Genomic DNA, 19,608 nt, shown 5'->3' with positions numbered 1-19,608 from the left:
ATTGTGTATCTAATTTGTCCTACTAATTAATGTCTCTATTTTTCAACCAGTACCAAATTGTTTTGATGATTACTTCTTTGTAATGTTGTTTGAAATTTGTTCCTACTGTGTTCCCCTTTCTACTTTTTTTTCATTATTTCTCTTGAAATTCTAGACCTTTTGTCCTTCTAGATAAATTTTGTTATTAGGTTTTCTAGCTCTGTAAAGTAATCCTTTGGTGTTTTGATTGGTATGACACCTAATAAGTAAATTAATTTTGGGAGTATTATAATTTTTATTATCTTGGTTCAGTCAATCCCGTAACAATTAATATTTCTCCAGTTATTTAGATCTGCTTGTATTCACTTAAAAAGTTTTGTAGTTGTATTCATATAATTTCTGGGTATATCTTGGCAGGTAGAATGCTAAGCATTTTGTACTTTCTGTATGTTAAATGGAATCCTTATCTCTTTCCGATGGATTTTTTGGGCAATATACAAAAATGCTGATGATTTCTGTAGCTTTTATTTTCTATTGTACAACTTTGGTAAGGTTGTTAGTTGTTTCATTTAATATTTTAGTTGACTCTCAAGGATTCTCTGAGTAAACCATATCATCTGCAAAAAGCAATAATTTTGTTTCCTCTTTGCCAAGGCTTATTCCCTCAATTTCTTGTCTTATTGCTATAGCTAGCATTTATATCTAGTGCTTTATATCACATTATAGAGAAACAAATGAGCTAATATTTGTAAAGTGCCTGGCACATAGTAGATACTTAACAAATTCTTATGCCCTTCCCTCTCTCTCTTTCTTTTTCTTTTCTTTTTTTTTTTTTTGCAAGGCAATTAGGTTTAAGTGACTTGCCCAGGTTCACACAGTTAGTAAGTATCAAGTCTCTGGTCGGAGGCTGGATTTGAACTCAGGTCCTCCTGACTCCAGGGCCGGTGCTCTATCCACTGCGCCCACCTAGCTGCCCCGTTTCTTTTCTTAAAGAAGAGGTGTTATATCTTGTCAAAAACTTTTTCTGCATCTACTGAAATAATACAACTTTCATTGTTCTTGTTATTAATTTGGTCATCTTTGTTTACAGTTTTCTTAATATCGAACAAACTCTGCATTCTTGGTATAAAACCAAGTATATCATGGTGTATCGTCTTTATATGTTGCTGTAATCTCTGTTGACATTTTATTTAAATTTCTTTTTCACTGCCATTCCTTAGGGATATTAGTCCATAGTTTTCTTCCTGTTCTGACTCTGTCTGGTTTAGGTATCACAACCATATTTGTATCATAGAAGGAATTTGGTATAGGACCTCTTCCTTTTTCATCTTTTCAGACAGCTTTTGTGGTATTGGAATGAATTATTCTTTAAATATTCGATAGAATTTACTTGTAAATGCATTTTGTCCTAGTGTTTTTGTCTTTGGGAGATCATTTATAGCTTGTTCAATTTATTTTTCTGAGATTAGATTAAGTCTTTTATTTTTGGTTCTGTTAAACTGAGCATTTTATATTTTTGTAAATATTCATCCATTTCATTTAGATTGACAATTTTATTGGCATATAATTGGGTGAAAGTTTCTAATAATTTCTGAAATCTCTTCGTTGGTTCTGAATTATCCTTTTTAATTTCTAATATGAACAATTTTATACCAATTCTTTATTTTAATTCTATATGAATCTTTATTTTCAGACATATTTTTTCTAAACAGCATTGTTTAATTCTGCTTCTAATTCATTCTGCTGGTCTTTTCCATTTTATAGATAAGTTTAAAATCCCATTGACAATCACAGTAATTATTGTTAATTGCATGTTTCCATCCATCCTTTTCTCTTCTACTTTTTCCTTCCATTTTTGTTTCCTGCCCTGTCTTTATAAAGAAGAAAAGGGTAGATAGAGTAGTGTGCCCAAACACCAGTAATCTAGATTGGGTACAGTTTGCTTCTGCTCCTCTGTCTCCTTTCTCTTTCCTTTGCTCTATACCCTGTCACAGATTCTTATCCTTTCTTTCTTTTCCTTTAAACCCATTTTTGAGATCTACCTTTGCTTAGGACTCATCCCTCCCTTAAGCCACCCCCCTCTTATTCCCCCAAACCTCTGCTGCTTTAGAATGACAAAACTTTCTGCTCCCGTTTGGCCTGAACTTCTTGCTCTGCTTTGTTCCCCATGCAAGTTTTAGCCTGGGATGAGTACTGGAATTCAGACCCTGCTCCCTTCCTGGTGTCATAGCCATATAACTACTGCCTATGTCTTAATTTATTCCTTGCATAGTACCCAGACTAGGGCTGGTGACCACTCCTTACCCGGGAATGCCACCATAAATGCAGGTCCCCTCCTCCTTCTGCCCTGGATCTGTGACCCTGAATTAAGTGAAAACACTTTTCCTGTAAGGTAGGTAGAATAAGTATTATTATAACCTATTTAACTGATTAAGGAAACTGAGGTTTAGAGAGGTGAAGTGATTTGTCTAAGGACTCACATAGCCAGCAGTGTCAGAGCCAAGATTTGAACTCAGATCACTGAATTCATGTCCTGGGTTCTTTGTACCACAACCCACTCCCATCCCTTTTATCCTTATTCTGCTATAATCCGGCTGTCTTCTAAGCCATACCAACTTTGCTGTTCCAGGGGGCTTCTTTTAGCTCTTAAACTCTTGGTGGATTTTGTAGGCTTCAAGACCGCAAGGACTTAATAGTTAGCTAAAATAGCTAGCATTTACATAGCTTTTTCATGTTTGCCAATCACTTTGTATATGTTAAAGTATTTGATCCTTACAACAACATTGTGAGGTTGTTGTTACTTAGTCCTCTTTTACAGAGGTGCAAACTTAGGCCAAGAGATGTTAAGTGACTTGTTGTGGGGTCACACAGCTAGTAAATGTATCTGGTTAGGATTTGAACTCAGGCCTTTCTGACTCCAAGTCCCCTCTATCCCCTGCATCATATAGGAAGGCTATAAGGAGGGCAGTTTAAGTATTGTTGGGGAGTACAGGACGGGGTCATCTGGAACGAATTCACAGACTCAAGCATTCTTTGAGTCAAGTTGGCAAAGATTTATTGTTATGCTTTTCAGCAGGCAAGGATTCTTCAGAAATCTGCAACAGACTGAGGATGGTGCTGGGGTTTAGATGGAAAAAGGGCATGGGAACGGAAAGCCAGGGATACGGACACTAGATAATCTAAAGTTCCAGGTGTTTTGGGGAGCTATGGATGGGAAAGTGTAGGGAGTATACCAGACATTGACGGAGTTATCAGAGGCATGGACCTTGGGGATCTGGCTAGAGGAAGAGTCCTTGGGTCAGCCAGAGACAAAAATCCTTGGGCCAGGTACCCTTCTCTCCGTCCTGATAAGAGAATGCATTCTGCAACAAGAGAAAATTTTCTCACAAGACAGGAGCCTAAGAAATTGGGAGGCTTCCAGAGACATGATCTTAGGGCTGGGACCTGAGCGTCCCATCACTCTCTGGCCCAGCTTTGTGTAACTGCACCAGGGCGAGAGATAAGCTTCTTGCTGGGCCCACTCATGAGTAATTGCTAGGCACAGAGTCCTTGGGCTGGAGGGAAACTGCCAGGGATAGTGTTTCTGGAGCAAGGGAGGAATTGGGGTACGAGCACAGGCACCCAAGAACCCCATCAGCATCAGCAGGCAAGGAAACAGTCTTGAATGCATTCATACTACCTGAAACTCTGGAGTCAGATTTCTTCACTGTGGCAGCTGTTCTATGGGAGTCAGTACTGGGGTTTGGGACCATGTAAAGCAAGGATTTCCAACTCTTCTCCTACAGGAAGCACTACAACAGACCTGCACAACATACAGCCCCTGGGCCACCTGTGGCCCACTAAAGGATTTCAGATGGCCTGTGAAAAATGTAGAGGATGTAAAAAAAAAGTAAAGATGTAACATGCCCTGCTTAACGGGCCTTCCATTGTGTCCATCATGTAACTTAGTGGGTGGGTTGTGGCTGCTGCACACTCTCTCCTGTTTGTCACATGACTTGCTGCAACCAACCTTCTTCAGTCTGTCTCTAGTCCGAGAGGAGTGAGAGTCGTATCTTTTCACTGTGTTTTTGATTGTTACTAAATGTAAACAGTAAGAAAACCTGAAAAATGTATTAAAACTTGTACGGCTTAACAAAGTAATTTTTTTTAACATTAATGTGATTTCATGATAAATAAAAATTTTAAGTAATAAGTAATTAATTTATATTAATTGAAATTTCCCTTTTTAAAATATGATTTATTTGCAAAATAGCTTAATCATTAATTATACCTTTACTTGGAAAGTGAGCAGCTAAAAACCTCTCTGCAGCCCAAAGCCTATTTTAATTTTGACCCCTACCTACTGCCAAGTTATGGGGGTCTGCGCTACAATAAGGAGTCACTGATTTTACTCCCCTCCCCATCCCAGGATTGCAAGGAATTTGTGTAGAGTCTCTACTTAAGCAAATATTTGGTATTGGAATTCAATTAATCATTGAATCTCAGAATTGGAAGAGGACATCTAGTACAACCTGTACCTGAACAAGAATGCCTTCTACATTATACTTAGCCTTTGCTTAAATTAAGACCCCCAGTGAAATGAGGCTCATGTTACTTCTTGAAGCAGCTCAGTCATTCCATTTTTGGATAGGCTTAATTATTAGAACATCTTCCCCAGCATGAAGCCAAAATTTGCCTCTTTTTGATTCTATTCTTTATTCTTAGTTCTGAGCTCAGGGCCTAACCAGAACAAATCTAATCCATCTTTCCGCACAATAGTCCTTCATATATTTGAATACCACTATCATGTACCCCTTAAATTCTCTCTTCTCCAGGCTAACCCTCCTTGAGTCCTTCTATAGATCCTCACTTGGCAGGAGCTCTGGTCCCTTTACTCTCCTGGTTACCTTCCTCTGGGTACTCTGTAGCTTATCAGGGTTTTTCCTAAAATATGGCCCCCAGGTCTGCACTCCACACTCCAGATATGCTTTGGTCAGGACAGAGTTCAGAAGAACGCTCACATCCAAATGCCTGATGCTGTTCGTGTTACAGCTTGGGTTCTGCTTGACATAACCTTTGAGAACTGAAAGTCATTTCCACCATAATAAGGCATCTGAGTAGGACTTTAGTAGAAATAACATATAATTAAGATGTACTGGTAGGGGATGTTGCAAGAGTTCAGGAAAAGGGGAGATCAATGAGTCAGCTGTAGTTGAAAGAATATTGGATTTGGAGTCAGAGGATGTGAACAAGTCCCTTTACCTTCTGGGTTTTATTTTCCTCACCGCGAAGATGAGAGGTTAGATTAAATTATCTTTAAGGGCCTTTCCTTTTCTAAATGCCATAATCCTATGAGCAGTTTAGGGAAGACTTCATGGAGGAGGTAACCTTTGAACAGATTGAACAGAAAGATGCATCTTGTAGAATAACAAGAAGTTGCTATGCTTTAAAATTCCTTCTTCCAAATAATGGGTCAGCAATAGATGAAGGTTGAGACCTCATGGAAAACTCGAGTAGTAGCTTTAATATAGCATCTCTGTCACCCACAGGTCAAGCAATAGGTCAGTCTTCTTAATACAGGGCCATAGTGCTATGGTGCTTTTTTTCTGGGCATAGAAACTAGTGTTGGGAGGTGGGGTTTTGAAATGTCAAGCAATGTGCTGCAACAGAGGAAACAATGAGGCTATGGGGCTGAAAAAGAAAGGACTGCCCCTCCCCCCAGCTTCTACAGCTCTGGGAGGAAGAGGAAAGCTGAGGCCATCTCATCCTGAAAGCAAAAGAGCACTTGGGTTAAAGAGATATTAGTGGCAACAGCCAATCACCACTAGCCTATTGAGAAAATGGGTGGTACCCTGAATTTGTCATCATCATTATTTTAACAAATGTTACTTGAAGGTTAACAGTGTTTTGCCCACAACAAAACAAGTCTGTAAGAAAAGTAATGGAAGAATCAGAACCTGAATAAATAAAATTATTCTGATTTTAAAGACAAGGAAACTTAATCTAAGGGAAATAAAATGATATTCATGGTCACATAGAAAGGATCAATGCCCACATTTGAACCTGGACTTCCTGATTCCTAGTCCAATGTTCTTTTATTACTGTGAACCAGTTTACTGAAATAGAGGGGAGCCAGTAGGCAGCATGGTGAAGTAAGTAGAAATCAATCAACAAGCATTTATTATGCACTTACTATGTATCAGGTGAAGTGACAATTGCTGGGGATACAAAGAAAAAACTTTTAGAAAAGATCACTTTGGCAGTTGTGTGGAGGGTAGATTGAAATGAGGAGAAGGGAGGTAGAAAGATAAGAATGGGGGCATTGGTCTGGGTGTGTGAAGGGTCTGAATCCCTGCTCAAACCCTGTGCAACCTTGGACAATTTATTGAACCCTAGGCTTTATTTTCCTTATCTGTATAGGACTCTGGTTGTGCTGCCTTCCTAAAGCCACAGAAAGGCATTGAGTCCATCACTTTTAAGTATCTTCCAAGGGAGCACAATATCTGAATTATCCACCAGGAGATGCTCTTCTTGAGCTGTCAACCCAGCCTTGTTTGTTACTCTCTGGTACACATATAAAGTACCCCTTTCTAAAAGGCAACAAATATTTCCTTTGGCCATCAGAGGGTGCTCAGCTGATAACCAACTTGGTTGCTCTCCATACTTCTGTTTGGCCTAGGCACTAAAGCAACTTTGATTAACCCCTCATTGACCAGATCTGAAATTAATCTACAGGATGAGATGGAATTATACTCAGAGCCTCCACCCTACTCTGTGGATTGATTCCTCTTTCTCCATTTACTTCCCATTACCTCCATAGATTTGAAGACAGCTTGCTGAGATCACAGTTTGTTGTATGTAAGATAAAGTGAAAGGGAAACTAGATCAAATACAACTCCAACTGTCTCTGGGCTCTGTTTCCTTGCCCTCCAGATCTTTGGGTGTGGCTAGGGGGGAGGGGGAGTGATCCAAGACATGCATACGCCCAAGACCTAAATTATGGGAAGGAATAAGAGGAAGGATTTGCATTTCCCATCTTATACTCCCAGACTAAAAGAGAAATCAACTTTCCCAGTTAACCAGCTCAATGGGATTCATAGTTTCTGATAGTCTTAACAACTTTGAATGTTTTCTCTTTGCAAGTAAGATAATTTTCTTTGGATTACTCATTGCTCCAGACTTGGAGGCTGTCTTCATGTTGTAATACTTTCTGGCTGGTGCTGGTCATGGTATCTACTCCCTCTCCTTGTGATCACCAAGGTTCTCCTTGGCAGTTCAAATCACCAGGGCAGAAGAAGGAAGAGAAGAAGCAAAAAAGGGCAGCTCATTGTCACAAGAACAGATGAACTTTCCTTTTTCTTCTCACATGATTTCTGCCTCATTGCAAGTAAGAGGTCATTGATGCCCTCAGGTGAAAAGGGTAAAGAATAACCACCCTCTCTATGGGTGACATTCAAAAACTTCTCTGCCAGTCTGTCTCTTTCTCTGAATATCTCCCTCAGGTGTGTGTGTGTGGGAGGGTGGAGGATGGGGGTGGGGGAGGAAATAATTCAGAGAGATAAAAGCACAAGGCAAATTTGCTCAGATTCAAGGAAAAAACTCAACAAAGCCTTTTGTTTGCCTGGGGGAGGCCTAGACTCGGTTGTTCCTATGCACACAAAGGATGTGTATGTGGTGCACCATGTTCCTACCACACTTGCCATCAAATGCACTGCTGGCAATTGCTCAGGGTCTAAGTCCATAGACATGTACCCAGCCTGTGTAGACAATAACCAATGTTCTGGTAGTGAATTTGAGTCAAGAATGGAACCAATTCTCCTGATATGAGGAAAAGAGCTGAATCTAGTTTTTCTATTAGTACGTGTCTTTCTTTAAGGTATAATTTCTTACACACTCCCCCCACCCCTGCTTTGTCCCTCTTCACCACCCCCATATTTTTTTAAAAATTATTTTGAATTTAGGAGATATCAAATAAAATAAACATTTCCATATACATAGTAGAACAGAGAAAGAAAAGCATGCATGAAGCTTAAAATATCTATTATATACGGTTTGCTTTATTTTTAGGTATGTAATAAATTCAACATGTAACTTTCAGGCTGTCCTGTTGTCTGTGTGATTGCTTTGGGCTTTCCTTCTATTTTTTTTTCCCTTGAATTTAAACATGTTTCAATAAACCTCTTTTTCTTTTCTTTTTATTGGGGGATGGGGTGGGGCAACTCTATCCTAACCATTGCTGGCCACTTCATGAAAAACGACACATAAGATATTGATGGCTTTCTAACAAATATGCATAGTGAAGCAAAATAAATTCCCACAATGGCCATAATCAAAACTATATGTCTTATTCTGCATCTTGAGTCCATCACTTTTTTGTTAGATGGATAGAATGTTTCATCACTGGTCCTCTGGAATAGTGATTGGCATTGTATTGATTATAGCTCTTACGTCTTTCAAAGATGTTTGTCTTTATAATGTTGTTATTGTATAAATCATTTTCCTGTTTATGCTCACTTCACTTTGCATCAGTTCATACAAGTCTTCCCAGGATTCTCTGAAACTATCCCTTTCATCATTTGTTATAGCACAGTAGTGTTCCATTACATTGGTATACAATAATTTGCCAGGTAATCCCTAATAGGTGGGAACTCTCTTAGTTTCTAGCTCTTTGCCATTACAAAAGGGCTGCTATAAATATGTTTTCACTTTCGGGTCTTTTTCTCTTTCTTTGATCTCTTTGTGATACAGGCCTAGTAGCTGGATCAAAGATTTAGTTAATCACTTTTTGGCATGGTTTCGAATTGCTTTTCAGAATTGTGGTACCAATTCACAACTCCACTAACAGTATATTAATGTGTCTATTTTCCCTCAGCCCTTCCAAAAGCCGTCATTTTCCATTTTTTTTCTTTGTCATCTTTACCAATCTGATGAGTGTCAGATGAACCTCAGTTGCTTTAATTTCCATTTCTCTAATTTCTAGTCATTTAGAACATTTTTTAAGATGTGGTTGTTGATGGATTTAATGTATTCCTTTGAAAATTACCTATTGATATTGTTTGGTCACTTATCTATTATCTTTCCCCAACTATGGAGGAAGTCCTACAACTTGTCCTGACATTGGACTAACACTTAAAATTATGCCTTGGGCATTTCAGATAGGGGAACACAGATCTGCTCTGGAAAGGGAGATGGGTTCATGACAGACATAGGGAGCCACAAGGAATCTGCTCCATTCTACTCTTGTTCCTTTCACAGGTTTGGTAGGGATGATCTTCCCTACTTCCTTATCTTAGGTCCTGCTTCCTTATCTGAGATCCATTTGGGATCATATGTTCTTCTTTTCTCTCCACTATTCTCAGGTATATGAACTAAATGGGCAAACACATGACCAAGAGTGGTCACTGAAGACTTATCAAGAAGTGGCCCAGAAGTTTGCCAAAGACCATCCTGACTTCACTGGAGTCAGAATCATTTATAGCAATAACAGGTGAGAGAAGGTTGGTTCCTAGACTTTAGTGTGGGCAGGGAGTCAGGGCCTGAGTGAGAAAGAGGAACAAAATTAGAAAATGAAAGGGCACAAAATAGCAATGTGGTTTGTAAAGATGGAGAGGAGGTTGTATCTGAGCTGACCATTGAAAGAAGAGGATTTCAACAGGTGAAGTTGAGAAGGGAGAAAATTTCAGGTATAGGAAATAATCTGAGTGAATTCAAAGATGTAAGAGAGAGAGCAGGGCATGATTAAAAAACAGTTAATAGTTTAGTTTGATTAGAGCTTAATATGTATGAAGGGGAATACTGTGAAATAAGATTGAAACCAAATTAGGGGGGCCTTAAATGTCAAAGCCTGTAAGAAATTTGCCACAGATGTGGAACCTAATGACACTTGGAAAAAAAAAAAGTTTCCTTGTCCATAGTTCCAAAGATGATGGATCACTTTGGAACCAATTGGTGATGAATTTTGAAAAAACTATTCTATCACCTAGGGATTGGAGTAGTGTTTCTGGGTATTGGAGGCGGGGAGTGATAGGAGTGTGATGAAAATAGGATACAGCCCCAGAAGCAAGAGGTAATCACTTAGAGAAATACTCAATCCATTAACACAGTAACAGGTGCTTCTTTTTTTTTTCCTAAGGAAGAATGATGTAGATCGTGTTGCTGAATCTGTCCAGATAGCTATGAAGCTCAGAGTCAAGTTCCCAGAGAGCATGGCAGGATTTGACCTGGTAGCTTTCATCTTTTTATTGCCCACAACATATGGGGTGGCAGTCTGGAGGCTGGAACCAATCTTGGGGTAGAAATGGAATGCAGACTGAGTAATGTATTCTTCATGAAGGGAACACCTTGGGGATGGTGAGAAATCATTTGAGAAGAAAAGGTAGGAAGGGGTTGGGGTGGGGTGCACCCAAAGCTTAAAAAAAAAAAGCTCAAAAAGAAAATTATTCCCAGAATAGGAGGAATAGGATGGTTTGGTCATTAATTACAGCCATTTCTTCCTTTATTCCTGTCTTCTCACCTTCCCCTGGAAGTGGCCTTTGTGCCTAATGGTGCCTAAGATAATCATTAACCGCACAGAGAAAGAGAGCCAGGAATGACTCTAGAAAAATTATGAAATGGTTGAATTTTTTCTTCTATACTCTGTTTTTATCCCTAACCCCCATTCTCTAGGAGCTTGCCCTATCTAACCTATTGTTCTCTCCTCTCTCTGCCCTCTATCCCCCTATTTTTCTGAGATCTCAAGGCAAATCTGAGATTTCAATGTGAAAGCTAGGTAATCAGACAAAGGAGTCTAATCTGCTAATCAGCCAAAGGGAGACCTGACTTCTTCCTAGATAAGAAATACATTTTAGCTGTGAGCTGGCCAGGAAGCCAGGAAGACCCAGGTTCACATGTCTGATACATACTACGAGTGAGACCCTGGACAATTCAGTGCTCTAGGCAACTCTGAGATGATAAATTACAGAGAGAAAGTGCTACTTGGCATTGGTAGAAGGTGTTTCCTCCATTGGAAATAAAAGTATTTCCCTGTGCTAATAAAATCACAGATACAGTCTTTATCCCTATGTTTTCTAGTAATAAAGTTCTATCCAGCCTTTGTCACCTAACTTAGAGTGGGAGTAAAGGGGAGTTATTTTTATTTTGGTCTTGGCCCTGGCCTCTGGGAATTCACTCAAGTCACATCTCTCATGACTAGCCCTGGGAATGGATAGAAAAGCACAAGCCTGGAATATTTGGGGGGGGGGGCGCGGTTTGTTAAAAAGTTTTGGTATGGTATCTCAGCATGGTGTAAAGGATAAGAGTGTTCGAAACCAAGAAGATTTGACCTCAAGTCCTAGCTTTAACATTTACTGGTTGTGTTCCCATAGCCCTCAAATCTTGTTTTTCCTCTACAAAATGGGAATAATGATACTTAAAAACTGTACAATTCTGTATAAATTGAGCTGTTATTATTATCCTCTGTTCACACTTCATACCCTGGATGAAAGTTGTACAGAATCATAGCATGTCAGAAATGAAAAAGACTTTATGGTTTATCTAGTCTAATTCATTCATTTTGTAGCTGAGGGAACTTGAGTCCCAGAGAGATGATGTTGCCTCCCATATCCAAGATCATGCAGCTGGTTATTGGTACAGCTGAGTCTAGAACTAGGTCTCCTGACTCTCAGCCTGGTGCTTTCTCCTCCCAGGCTATTGGTCACTCGCCCCAGGTCATAACGGCAATGGTGGCTGAATATATGGAAAAGTAGTAATGATAGGGCATAGAACTCATGAGCAAAACTAAGATATATATATATATATATAAATATATATATATATAATATATATATATGTATGTATATGTATGAGGTAAATGACTCAGTGTGCCTCCTTTTCTCTCCTACAGGTGGGTCAAGAGGACAAGGGGCATTCCTTGTGGGACCTGAAGGAGGCTTTGCTCCTCCCAGCCACTCAAGGCTTTGACCTGCCTTACTTCTTCCACGCTGGAGAGACAAGTGAGCTGCAGCATCCTCAGGAGCCATAAAACACACGACCTACATACACAGTGTTCAACTTCATGGGATATGGGAGAATGCAAATTAATGCACTTCATCATCATTATCCAAAAACACATAGGAAGTGTATATTAGGCCAGTGATGAAAACAGCAGCTTCTTGCCACAAGATGTCTGTCTCTTTAGTCTTGAGACGCTGACAATCCAGGTTCATCTTCTGCTTCTACACGACCGTTCCATGGGCTCCATTAATCCTTATGATATTTCCTACTAGCTCTGTTCATGAAGCAGAGCCATTTTCCCAGGCTCCTTGAGTCTAGGAAAGCTGGCTAGATGGGAGCCCAGTGTAGAGGGCAGGCAGTGTGCCCTGTCCTTCAATGGTATATCAGCCATAGAGCCCTGCGTTTCTTCAAAAGGCCTCCTTCGGGTTAGCACGGAAGCATACTGTAACGCTGGTACCATAAAGCCTGGCTTGAATTTGTGTTTACCATTACCATCCTAGAATCATAGACTAGGGGCTAGAAGGGACCATGAAAGCCATCAAGCCACAAATCAGGAAACTGAGGCCCAGAGACATAAAGTGGTTTGCCTAAAGTCACATAGGTAGAAAATGACAGTTACATTTAGGCACTAAATAATAGAGCTGGAAGTTAAATTCAGTTTCTCTCACCTCAAATTTAATGCTCTTTTCACCAAGCCATACATTTCCTATGCTTTATAGTAGATTCATTGAAAATATCTCTACCTTTTCTGTCATATTGCTTTCATTGTCATCATAAACCTCCTCTCTACAGCCTCTATGTATTCAATCTGATTAGATTCAATTTAATTCATTTGAGAGGGGCAGCTACAGTGCTGGACCTGAAGTCAGGAAGGCATCTTCCCGAGTTCAAATATAACCTCAGACACTTACTAGCTGTGTGATCTTGGGCAAGTCACTTAACCCTGTTTGCCTCAGTTAATCATCTGGAAAATGAGCTGGAGATGGAAATGTCAAAACACTCGAATATATTTGCCAAGAAAACCCCAAATGCGGTCACAAAAAGTCAGACAGGACTGAAACAAGTGAACAATAACAAACTCAGTTCAGATGTATCGAGCTTTTCTTTTGGGGGAGATTCAAAACAAACCTGTCAGTTTCTTTGCTCTGAAGAAGCTTACAATCTAGCTGGGCAAAGAGGATTCAAATATATGAAACAAATATATTCAAATATATGAAACAAAGAACAATACAAAATGTTACTAAATAAAATATAATCAAATTCCAAAATAGTGGCAATGTGGTATAGAATGCTTATCATTCCTGAGTGTGTCACTCTTCTGGGCCTGATGATTTTTTCCTTAGAATAATAGTAATAACAAGAGACTGTGTGTGGTGTGGTGTATGGAGGATTGACCTTCAAGTCAGGAAGACCTGGGTTCAAATCTTGACAAGTTGTGTGATCATGTGCAATCATTTAAGCTCTTAAAGCCCCTGAATAATTCTCTAAGACTATATGTCATAGATTAAGTTGCTGATCTGTACTGGTAGAGGGAGTTTCCACACACAGAATTCCATAGGACAATGAAATCATAGGTCCAGACCAATAACAACACCATCTTATATTTACATAGCACTATGGTGCTTTCCTCATAATAACCTGTGAGGTAGGTTGTAGTCCATACAGCCGGTTCCATCCATTAGTAAAGTCTTTATTCTTACTCTCCAGATTGGCAGGGCACTTCCATAGATGAGAACGTTCTGGATGCCCTAGTGCTGAACACCACCAGGATTGGCCATGGATTTGCTCTGGGCAGACACCCGATGGCCAGAAATGTTTCTTGGAATAGGGACATCCCAATAGAAGTGTGTCCCATCTCTAACCAGGTATGATTCCCAGAGCTTGTATCTGGGTTTAACTCTAGGCCAGATCTCATCAGGAAATTCATGTAAGTTTCCTTCTAGTCCTCTATGAGTGAGTGCTCAATGCTAGTCATTTTTAGGGAGAGCTCTGTTTATTACGAAGACCCCTGTTTCTGCTCTAATTCATATTCCTCTTATGATTCCCATTTCTACATATCCTCTCTTTCTCATCTTGTCAGCAGAGATGTGCAGGGAATTAATTATCTGAGCCTGTACCATGAAGCATGGTGACTCTGATAGTGAAAACTGATCTCAGAACCATGGCCAGCAACAGTGAAAATGCTCAAAAGGATGGAGGAATTGGGGCTGAAGCAGTGGGAGACACAGAAGTGAGGAAGTTAGCTGGAAAAAGAAGAAACATACAAAATCATCAAATATTAGACTTGGAAGGGATTTTATTGGTCATCCAGTTCAACTCCTTCATTCACAGAGGAGGATACTGTGATCTAGAGAGGTTAAGTACTTGCCCATGGTCAGATATCCAGTAAGTATCACAGCCAGGGTTCAAATCCAGGTCTCTTGTCCAGTGTTCTTTTCATTATGCAACATTCAATTCATTAAAGGAATTTTTTTTATTCTGAATCTAATCAGCAGCAAATAAAATGAGTATTTCCATATATACTACAGAACAGAAGAAGAGGATTATAGATGAAATTGTGAATCTCTACTAGCTCCAATCTATCTTTACAGCCTTATCGGACATTACTTCTCCTTCCATACTCCATGATTTAGCTAAATTGGCCTTTTTCCGGCACCTCACACGTGCCAGTTGCATCTACCATTTCTTTGCCTTTGCAACTCCAGTGGCTTCCTATTACTTCCAAAATTAAATATAAAATTATTTGTTTGGCATTTAAAACCCTTCTCAACCTGGCCCTTTCCAGTCTTAGTCTCTTCTCCAATATCCTGTGATCCGGTGACACTGGCTTTCTTGGTATTCTTCAGACAGTACATTCCATCCTCCATCTCCCCATGCCTTTTCATTGGCTATGCTCCATGCTTGGAATGCTCCCCATCCTAACCTCCACTACTGGCATCTGTGGCTTCCTTTTAGTTTTAGTTTTATTTTTATAGTATTTTATTTTTTCCCAATTGTATGTCAAGACAATTTTTAGCATTCATTTTTACAAGATTTTGAGTTCCAGATTTTTCTCCCTCCTTTCCCTCCCCCTTCCTAAAATGTTAGGCAATTTGATATAGGTTATATATGGGCAATTATGTAAAACACATTTCCATATTAGTCACAGTTGTGAAAGAAGAAATAGATCAAAAGGAAAAAAAAACAGAAAAAAATAAAGTGAAGAAAAGTATGCTTCAATCTGCATTCAGAGTCCATCAGTTCTTTATCTGGATGTGGATAGCATGGGTCCTTTATGCTTGTCTTGGATCATTGTGTTGTTGAGAAGAGCTAAATCATTTGTAGCTGATCATCACACAATATTGCTGATCCATGTACAATGTTTCCTGGTTCTGCTCATTTCATTTTTCATCAGTCTTTCCAGGTTTTTCTGAAATCTACCTGCTCATTATTTCTTATTGCACAATAGTATTCCATTACATTCATATACCACAACTTGTTTAGCCATTCCCCAATTGATGGACATCCCCTCAATTTCCAATATTTTGCCACCGTGAAAAGGGCTGCTATAAATATTTTTGTACATGCAGGTCCTTTTCCCTTTTTTCATAATCTCTTTTGGATACAGACCTACTAGTGCTGTGTTGCTGGATGAAAAGGTATTGCACAGTTTGGTTATTCTTTGGGCATAGTTCCAAATTGCTCTCCAGAATGGCTGGGTCAGTTCACAAGTCCACCAATAGTGCATTAGTGTCCCAATTTTCCACATCCTCTACAACATTTATCATTTTCCTTTTTCTGCATATTTAACCCAATCTAATAGGTGTTGAGGTAGTTATGTCAGAGTTGTTTTAATTTGCATTTCTCTAATCAAAAGTGATTTAGAGCACTTCTTCATATGACTATAGATAGCTTTGGTTTCTTCATCTGAAAATTGCCTGTTATAAATTTGACTCAGTTCTCTGTATATTTGAAAAATGAGGCCTTAAGAGACACTTGCTGTAAAGATTGTTTCCCAGCTTCCTGCTTTTCTTCTAAGCTTGACTGCATTGGTTTTGTTTGTGCAAAAGCTTTTTAATTTAATATAACAAAAATTATCTATTTTATACTTCATAATGCTCTCTATCTCTTGTTTGGTCATGAATCTTCCTTTCCCCATAGACCTAACAGGTAAAATATTCCTTGCTCTTCTAATTTGCTTATGGTGTCACCCTTTATGTCTAAATCATGTACCCATTTTGATTGTGTCTTGGTATATGATGCAAGATGTTGGTCTACACCTAGTTTGCACCCTATTGTTTTCCAGTTTTCCCAACAGTTTTTGTCAAATAGTGAATTCTTATCCCAAAGGCTGGGGTCTTTGGGTTTAGCAAACACTAGGTTACTACGGTCATTTACTACTGTGTCTTGTGTACCTAATCTATTACACTGACCCACCATTCTGTTTCTCAGCCAGAACCAGATAGTTTTGATGATTACTGCTTTATAATATAGTTTGAGATCTGATATTGCTTTGTATTTGTATTTTTTTTCATTAATTCCCTTGATATTCTTCCGGATGAATTTTGTTATTTTTTCTTGTTCTTTCAAATAACCTTTGGTAGTTTGATTGGTATGGCACTGAATAGGTAAATTAGTTTAGGTAGAATTGTCATTTTTATTATATTGGCTCGGCCTACCCATGAGCAATTGATATTTTTCCAGTTGTTTAGATCTGACTTTATTTGTGTGAAAAGTGTTTTGTAATTGTGTTCATATAGTTCCTGGGTCTGTCGTGGTGGGTAGACTCCCAAGTATTTTACATTGTTTGCAGTTATTTTAAATGGAACTTCTCTGTCTACTTCTTTCTGCTTGTGGCTTCCTTTAATACTCCATTTCAATCCTACCTGCTGCAGGAAGCCTTTCTTCCTTTCCTTTCCACTGCTAGTGCCTTCCCTCTGAGATTACCCTCCATTTGCACTGTGTGTAGCTTGTATTACAGGTATTTGCATGTTATTTTCCACGTTAGAATGTAAATTCCTTGGAGGTAAGGGCAGTGTTTTTTACCTTTCTTTGTATTCCCATGTCTTAGCACAATTCTGGCACATAGTAAGCATTTAATAAATGCTTGTTGACTGACTGACCTGACAAGTGTGTGATGAATTAGCTCCTTACATCTGCCTTGTAGGGTGCCTTTCTTTTTTTAAAATGCAATTCAAACATCAACTTCTTCCTTAAGCTTTTCCTGTTCCCCTCGGTGCCTTCCTTCTCAAACCACCTTGTATTTAACTACTTTGTATTTATTTATATTATACACACACACACACACACACGCACACACACACACAGACATGCCCACATATGTGTTTGCTCCATTAGAATGTAAGCTCTTTGTGAACAGAGATCGTTTCATTCTTTGTACTTATATCTCTAGTGCCTAACACAGTCCCCAGTACATAGTAGTTTAACAAATGCTTATTGATTGATTGATCTATTCCTCAGTCAAACCCATCCCTAAATACTAGCCTGGTATCCAGAATAATGATAGAAGTTGGAAAGGAATTGTGTGTGATATCCAGAGTCTTATCTCTCTATTTCTTTTTGTGACTTGCAGTACGCTTTTTTGCCTTCCTATTTTTCCCTGGCAGGTCCTCCAGTTGGTATCTGACCTAAGGAACCACCCAGCAGCTTCTCTGATGTCCAGTGGGCACCCTATGGTGGTCAGTTCTGATGATCCATCTATCTTTGGGGCCAAGGGCTTGTCTTATGACTTCTATGAAGCTTTCATGGGCATTGGAGGGATGAAGGCTGACTTGAGGACCCTCAAACAGCTGGCATTGAATTCAATCAAGTGAGTGTCCCTGCTCATATCCTATTTCTTCCTCTCTAGAAAGTGCAGGTCACCACAGTCCTGGGGTCTAATCTCTCCTCTTCTCCCTCCTTCCTGAACAGAGTCCTTTCCCGGGACCCCCACCACCACCTGACCCCTGAGCAGAGCCCTTTCTCAAGACTGATACTATCTTTTTGTTCTTGCAGGTATAGCTCCCTGTCAGTGGACAAGAAGAAAACCACTAAGGAAGTCTGGCAGAAGAAATGGGACAAGTTTGTGGATGACCTGGCCAAGTTACTATGAAGTAACTTATATCCACTGAGAATTTTCTTGAGGCCATAGCTGCAAGAACTAAGCCTTCTTGAACAAACACCTTATATATCTACATCCTGGCTCACATTCTGATCTTTGGAAGAGAAAAGCAATAAGCTGGTCCTCTCACCTCTCTGAAAATAAATGAATCCGTGGGACTCTTCGGAACTGTGGGGCATGTGGCCCATATAGCCAGATAGTGACAAATCCTTAGAACTCCCAGGCGAACTAATGTTTTCCTGTGAGCCTGTCATCTTGAATCCTGGCTGGCAGTCAGCCCTTTCTCCTTTAGTTTATGCCCTTTAGGTAGATTTTGCCAGAATAGAACCTGCTACTGGAAGTAGCAGATAGTATAGTCAAAAGAGCATTGGACTTGAAGTCAGGACACTTGGGTTTGAGTCCTGCCCCTGACTAGTTGTATAGCCATAGAAAATTCACTTAACCTTGCTCAATGTTTGTTTTTTTTTTCAGATGTAAGATAGACATAATAAAATTTACACTACCTACCTCACAAGGCTATAAAAATGTGAGCTATCATTATACTTGCCAGAAGTGCTTCGGCAGAGCCTATCAGGTGTGGGGAAGATAGCCCTAGTCTGAGTGGAAGGTTTGATTGGATGATGTCTAAGCTCTAACTCAAGGATCTGGTCACTCTCTGATTGATAACCTTCACCTATGCCCAGGACAGTGTCTTTAGGTCACAAATTAATAATAATTCTAGTTTTAAAAAGTGGTGAAAATTATGGGACTATCCCAGTGGTGCATATAAGACTGCCACACAGGCTGCCATGGCAGTAAATGGGGGCCAGCAGTATAGCCAGGACCCAAGTAGGCTTCCTACTCTGGTAAAATGAGATAGTTGATGTTGGTGGAGCTGTGAACTGGTCCAACCATTCTGGAGAACAATTTGGAACTATGGACATTCTGGAGAACAATTTGGAAAAGCATGCATACCCTTTGACCTGGTAATACCACTACTAGGTCTGTACCCCAAAGAGATCAAAGAAAAAGAAAATGACCTATGTGTACAGAAATATTTATAGCAGCTCTTTTCGTGGTGGCAGCAAATTGGAAACTGAGAGGATGGCTAAATAAATTGTGGCATATGATTGTGACGGAGTACTATTGTGCTATAAGAAATGACAAGGAGCATGGTTTCAGAAAGAACATGGAAAGATCTATGTGAACTGATGCAAAGTGGTTTTGTTCTTCTGTGTATGAACAACTCAGGCGTTTAGCACAGTGTGTGGCTGTAGCAAGTACTTAATAAAATTTTTTTATTCATTCATAGTATCTTAATATATGTACATATATATACAGGCTGGTACCACCTCCTTCCTAAATGTGGGCCCCTGAAAATAATTACCCAAATTCAAGATACTGTTTGGATCAGCATCAACTCAAAATTCATAGTTCATGAATTTCCATCTAGTTTTTACCTGACCAAATCAGATTACATATTAACATATTAAATGCAAAAGGCAGTAATTAAAGCAGAATACAAATGTTCAAATAGATAGATCTATGAGCTCATCAACTTGGGAATTCCTTCCAATAAA

At 39.4% G+C, this 19,608-nt stretch overlaps 1 protein-coding gene across 2 annotated transcripts in view; it reads left to right on the top strand.

Moving 5' to 3' along the window:
- The window catches only part of ADA2 (adenosine deaminase 2), an 81,199-nt gene extending 62,227 nt beyond the window's left edge, over positions 1-18,972 (top strand). For both annotated transcript variants that reach the window (XM_027857339.1, XM_027857338.1), the window contains exons 5-10: positions 9,318-9,445; positions 10,091-10,181; positions 11,840-11,948; positions 13,657-13,814; positions 17,556-17,758; positions 17,944-18,972. In XM_027857339.1, the coding sequence (XP_027713140.1) occupies positions 9,318-9,445; positions 10,091-10,181; positions 11,840-11,948; positions 13,657-13,814; positions 17,556-17,758; positions 17,944-18,040 (786 nt within the window). In that variant the 3' untranslated portion in view covers positions 18,041-18,972. The remainder of the gene's footprint in view (positions 1-9,317; positions 9,446-10,090; positions 10,182-11,839; positions 11,949-13,656; positions 13,815-17,555; positions 17,759-17,943) is intronic.
- Positions 18,973-19,608: the final 636 nt, after the last annotated feature.

The sequence above is a fragment of the Vombatus ursinus genome, unplaced genomic scaffold, assembly GCF_900497805.2.
Source record: "Vombatus ursinus unplaced genomic scaffold, bare-nosed wombat genome assembly UNPS02012082.1, whole genome shotgun sequence".
Lineage (NCBI taxonomy): Eukaryota > Metazoa > Chordata > Mammalia > Diprotodontia > Vombatidae > Vombatus > Vombatus ursinus.
The sequence above is the reverse complement of the archived record's forward strand: the minus strand, read 5'-3'. Positions and strand labels throughout refer to the sequence as shown.